At 46.5% G+C, this 6,152-nt stretch overlaps 1 protein-coding gene across 1 annotated transcript in view; it reads left to right on the plus strand.

The window, feature by feature from the left end:
• The first annotated feature begins 2,507 nt into the window (after positions 1 to 2,507).
• Positions 2,508 to 6,152, plus strand: part of Kif14 (kinesin family member 14) — a 71,744-nt gene continuing 68,099 nt past the window's right edge. Inside the window, exons 1-2 of the mRNA XM_005348435.2 lie at positions 2,508 to 3,586; positions 5,613 to 5,867. Coding sequence (XP_005348492.1) covers positions 2,508 to 3,586; positions 5,613 to 5,867 — 1,334 coding nt within the window. The remainder of the gene's footprint in view (positions 3,587 to 5,612; positions 5,868 to 6,152) is intronic.

The following is a 6,152-nucleotide window of genomic DNA, read 5'->3' on the forward strand; positions in this document are numbered from 1 at the left end:
ATTCAGTTTAGTCTTCCCTGCCTACCTAAGTTCTGTGCTACAAAGGCCCAAAGCAGCTTCTTTATTAATCAATGGTAGTCGCAGCATACAGAGGGGACTCCTACATCAGTGTAAACAGTTGCTCTGCTGGTAACAACAAACTCGTCCTAACCTGTCAGAGGCCTTCAGATTTTGGAAAAGGTGCCATACCCCCCCCCCACTCTGAGTCAGGGCGAATCTCTGTGAGTTTGAGGCCAGCCTACCCCCCCCCCACCCCGAGTCAGGGCGAATCTCTGTGAGTTTGAGGCCAGCCTACAGATGGAGTTCCAGGACAGGCTCCAAAGCTACAGAGAAACCCTGTCTCCAAAAACAAAACAAAAACAAACAAAAAAAAAGTTATTGTAACCTTTACTGCGACAGTTTTGGACTTTCAGCCATGTCACGAGCTAGTGGTCAGATCATTCACAAGTTTATAAGCACCAAACCTCGTTTCCTTATCTACAGACTGGGATAATGTTAATACTTCATAAGATTTTTTCAGGATTAAATATTTTAAACTCATCTAAGACACTTAGTCTATGTTTTCATTCAATGACTTGCGTATGAAATACCAGAAGTGCTATTATAATTAACGTGGGGGTACATGGTCATTCCCAGTAAGTTTTCTAGGTAAGAAGACCATGGCTTCTTCTTTAAACCCTCAGGTCTGAGCTCTAAACTCTAAGCACCGCTGTCGGGTTGAGTCCGGGGCAGGCGTGGGCCGTAGCCTAGGAGACAAGGGCGGGGCCTGTTTCCTGGTAGAAGCTGCTCTTCCGAGGGTGGAGAGGGCGAAGGCGCAGCCCTTGATGCTCGTCCAGCAGCCAATCAGGAGGTGAGGCGCGCATTCAAATCGCCGCCGCGGCGGGAGCCTGCTCTGGGAATTTGTGAGTGCTGAGGGTCTAGGAGAGAAGGGAGGCTCCGGGCTGAGAGCCCTGCGGTTGCTCGCCTAGCGGGACTGTGGGCTCAGAGCGCTGCGGCTGCTCGCCCAGCGGGCGGGGGTGCGCAGTGGGCGAGGCTCGGTCCCGGGCGAGGGGCGAGGGGCGCGGGGCGCGGGGCGCTCCGCTGTCCGTCCGGAAGCCGAGGGCAGCGCCGCGGAACATGCAGCGGTGGACTCGGTGGTGTCCAGGTACACTGTCACAGCCTGGTGTGTCTGCCGCAGTCGCCGGGAGCCTCGGCCTGTGGTCATGTCTGACTTTTCTTATCTTCCTTCCAGTCCTCTTCGAATTCTGATGGCGAAACCCCGCAAACAGAAACCATGTTGATTTGTGCAAAGAGCAAACGGCTTTTAGTTGGAGTGGGATTTTCAAGACCCAGGGATCTGTTCTTAATTTCCCTTCATAATGGGCGGGTTCTGTATTTTCCGTTGAAAGTTTAGCAGTGTATTCTTAATAGTCGGACTCTTTCCTTTTTTGTTGCTAACGATGTCTCTTCTGAAAAACCTTAAAAGACGTTTTAAAACGAGCTTCTGGTAATTTGTTCCTTGATTTGTAATAATGTCTAAAATAGCTTGAATCGGTGTCATTTTATAAGGTAGACTCGGGAACTCAGTTTTAAAGACTTTGTTTACATCCATTTAAGGAGCATGTTGAAGAGCCAGTTAGCAGACGGCAGTGTGCTTGCCCGCTGTTCTGTTTTAAATAGTGCCTGATAGATATTGTTGGCCTATCTTTACCTATATTGATGCACATGTCTGTCTAGTTTTTGCATAAAAAAACCCAGTCCATGTATCTAATTTGAGGGGAAGTGGCACCAATGACGTGGGCATTTACATGGTCAAGCTGGCCTTGAAAGTTCCATTCTCCCAGGTTAGCCACCCTGAGGCTGGAATGACAGGCCCAGGCCATCACACCTGGCTGCACATGCTTTTATAGTCTGTAATGCCTATGGCACTTCTTTGAGACGCCTGCCTCGTGACATCATATTTTTCTCCTTTGTTGGCATTCCTGTATTTAACATACATTAACAAATTTTCAGAATCCTTTGCTGCAGCTATGATTCGATGCTATGATTCCAAGCTGAGGATACTCAAAGCATGCTTCCATACACGTTGGGGGTTTCTCAAACCACTTGACTCTTTTGCCTTGAGATAAGTCACCTGTGAGCACCTACTAGCTGATAGGAAAAAGGCTGGAAGATCTTATCTTTGAAGTTTGCAGCATCTGTGGGTGCCTGGTAGAGAATGGAACCGTCAGTAAATATTTGTTGAGTCATGAGTGAAAGCCTTTTGAGGGCGGAGAATAGTCCAACGCTGTGTGGAGGGGAAGCGGGAGGTAGAGGCTGTGACTTAGTCCAGTGCTTACCTCTGAGAATTCACTTCTAGAGTGGGAGAACCTCTCTATTTGGAAAGTTTGTAGTAACCGTTTCTTTTTTCTTTTTTGTAGTTGATCAGATATTTTTGGAAACTGAAAATTACAAGATGCCCAGTGATCAAACAAGCGTCCAAAGAACTTAGACTCTTCACTTCCTTTTTAGAATAACTTGCTGCCAAGATGTCAGTAAGAACTTGGAATAATGGACACAACCGCGGTGGCCTGGAAGGCTACCAGAAGACCTCATCGCCAATTGGCCTCACCCACAGCAGCCGACTTAAAGTGCACTTGAAGTCAAACACGTCAGAGTGTGAAAATCGTGACCCACTGTTGAGCGCTGGAAGCAAACCCAGAGACATAAATAGCACTTACGTTATCTCTGCCTGTAAAAAAGAAAGTGAGATGCCTGTTACCCCTGACTCCAGTAGACTGACCCTTCAGAGAAGGGCTACTTGGAACAAAGAATCGTCTTTACTTGGTAGTGAGTTGGGAGACACTACTAAAAAAACAGCAGATACAAGTCTTAGGCTACAACATCGCCAATCGAAAACAGGTTTTGTGGGAAAGATGGAAACGACTTACACGGTGGGTGGTGACACAGAAAACAGCCGCGCTCCACAGGCCACTAGGACGAAAGCAGAACTTGTAAGTAACAACACGCGTGCCGTGTCGTCTGTAGTTTCCGGGGAAGGCTCAAATGACATTGGAGTGATGGTTGGTGAAAAACACACAGATGCATTTCCTGCCCTCAGTTCCGTAAATGAAAGGGGGGCAGTTAAGAACTCAAACAGCAGAGCGCCTGGGGGTCCCCAGTGTCAAGCTGGTGTTGTGAGATCAGGTCACCTAGCGGAGAAACCGGTGGTGGTGGCGAGCAAGCTGGATGTCCAAGTGTCAGGAGCAGGAGACTCACACCATGGAAATACTGTGAAGGACATTGTAAAAAATGTCAATAAATTTGGAAGCTTAGAAACAAGGACTCCAGGGAAATGCGTTCCAGAACCCAGACTGGCGCCAAGGCGTGACCTGCCTCCACCGAAAAGCCCAGCTCTCTCAACCCTGAAAAACAGGATGGCAAGCCCTCAGGTGAAACCCAGGTCCAAAAGTTCTCTTCTGGCAAATAAAAGGGAACGATCCCAAGAACGCACACTCCCTCCAGAAGAAAAATCCGCAGTTCAGAATACCTTCACAGAAGCAGACTCCTTCAGAGTAGAAAACAGCCAAGTGACGGTGGCCGTGCGGGTGAGGCCTTTCAGCAAACGGTATGTAAGTCAGTCCTACGCTGTGACGTGTCCTTAATTCCGCTCTGCTGGTAAAGCCAGGGTAGTAGTCATGTCTTTAAAGTTGGCATTTTCCAGCATTGCTGGGAGTTGAACCCAAGGCCTCATGTACACTGGTGGTTGCTCTAGCACAGAGCCACATCTCTAGCCCACCAATGTTTAGGCTTAGTTGTAGTATATTGATTATTTTTAAGGTAGACCACAAAAATTAAAGGCTATTTTGTATCCGTGCTTTAGATGTATTGCTTTCAGAAGCGGAGCCAGACGTAATTGTGTACACCTTTAATCCCAGCATTTGGAAGGTGGAGGCAGATGGATCTTGGAATTCAAAGTCTGCCTGGTTTACAGGACAAATTACAGGCTAGCCAAGGCTACAGAGTGAGGCCTGGTCCTAAGGGGTTGTTGCTGAGTGAGTCATTGAATTCTCTAATGCAATCTCCTTTCAAATCCATGATTTGTGGTGCTTGGGAATATCTACCTTTCCTTTAAAAAGAGCCACACCAGCTCATAGCTTCCTCAGAGAGAACTTCCCCAAAATGTCCAGAATGGCGATGTCAGCAGCATCACCTGCGTTTGGTATGGAGTGGTGAAAACCGCAGAGGCTTATCACACCTGATTCTAACGGCATGGAGTATTTCCCTGAAGGTGATTGTGGTTGCCATAGTCACAGATTAATGATACGAAAGTCAGCTGAGTCTGGGGGCCATGCCTTTAATCCCAGCACTCACAGATGGAGCCCTAAATTCAAGGCATTTTAAATATCCTAAGGGAGGCCAGTAAACTTGTCCCAGGATCCTTCGATAGTGTGACGGGTATCTAAGTGACCGAGAAGGGGGTATGGTGATGCTGTTTCTGTAAAGGAACCCAGAGTTTGAACTGAAAGACTCAGCAGGTAGAGGTAAGGTCATAAGTTCTGCAAAGAACTTCTTAGCAAAAATGGTGTGGCCATAAGGGGAAGGGAGTGCTGGTGAGTTGATCTGAGAACGTCAAGGAGCCAATGAAAGCTTCAGAGTCGTGGAAGGAAGAGAGACAACAGAAAGAGAGCTGGGGGGCTGGAGAGATGGCTCAGTGGTTAAGAGCATTGCCTGCTCTTCCAAAGGTCCTGAGTTCAATTCCCAGCAACCACATGGTGGCTCACAACCATCTTTAAAGAGGTCTGGTGCCCTCTTCTGGCCTGCAGACAAGCACACAGACAGAATATTGTATACACAATAAATAAATAAATATTTAAAAAAAAAAAAAAAGAAAGAAAGAGAGCTGGGACCAACCTCACGAGGGAGGACTCCAGCTGGAAGAACCTGGGAGTAATGGACCAGGTGCCCGGCTCCAGGCTCATCGGAGAAGCTCTGAGAGCTGGGGGTGGGAGGGAGTGGCTATCGTCAGATTGATGAGACAGATGGTTTGGAGGATAAACTAGATTTTAAAGCTGATTCTTGGGGAAAAGAGTGGGAAGGGGAAGAGACTGACATCTGGACAGGTGATGGTGTTCTTTTACTGAGTGGGGATTTTGTAAGTCTGGAATAGAAGGAAGGTGAATGAGGGAATCTCAGGACCATTGTATGGAAAGAGTGACAGCCAGAAGACTCTTCATATTTAAATTTGTCTTACTCCAGGTTCATTGAAATTGTATTCAGGTTTTATACCAGCTCTATATAGTTTTTTCTCCCATCCTTTTTTATAGAATAAAAACACATTTCTTGATTTGAATTGAAACATATACATAGGATAGGAACTTTCTATAATTTTTCCATAGGAAGCTTTAAAAATTGGTTTGCTGACCAAGGAATTTGAAATTGCGTTTCGCCTTGAGTAGCTGCACAGCATACATTTTGGAAACCCACTGACCTTGACTTCCTGATGTTCTACGTAAAACTAAAGAATTGTCTCGCCCTGAAGGAGTGATGACCTTAAGCTTCGAGGGGCCTTTCTTGTGTTCTGTGGAGATGGCATTCATATTAACGACAGGTACTTTCTCTGTCTTCTTTGCTCTGTGTGCTTCTTTTCAAAGAGAGAAGATGGAGAAAGCATCCCAGGTTGTCTTCAGGAATGGGGAAGAAATAACCGTGGAGCATCCCGATATGAAACAAGTTTATAGCTTTGTCTATGATGTTTCGTTTTGGTCTTTTGATGAGGGTCACCCTGGCTATGCTGGCCAGACGACTGTGTACAAGACGCTGGCAGCGCCGCTCCTCCAGAGAGCTTTCGAAGGCTATAACACCTGCCTCTTTGCTTATGGCCAGACTGGCTCTGGGAAGTCCTATACGTAAGTGATATCGATCATGCAACTATTGAAAAAGGCTACATTTTCTTTTGTTAGAAGCATCATGGTTGTAGAAAGAATACGTTTTTTTTAATTAAATTTTTTAGAATTTATAGTATGTATGCATATAATGTGTGTGCATGGGCGCATGTGCCATGCGTATTTGTGCCATGGGCATTTGTGCCATGGGCATATGTGCCATGCATATTTGTGCATGAGTGCATGTACTGTGGCGTATTTGTGCATGGGCTCATGTGCCATGGCATATGTATGCATGGGTGCATGTGC

This window comes from Microtus ochrogaster, chromosome 6 (genome assembly GCF_000317375.1).
Source record: "Microtus ochrogaster isolate Prairie Vole_2 chromosome 6, MicOch1.0, whole genome shotgun sequence".
In the NCBI taxonomy this organism is placed as follows: domain Eukaryota; kingdom Metazoa; phylum Chordata; class Mammalia; order Rodentia; family Cricetidae; genus Microtus; species Microtus ochrogaster.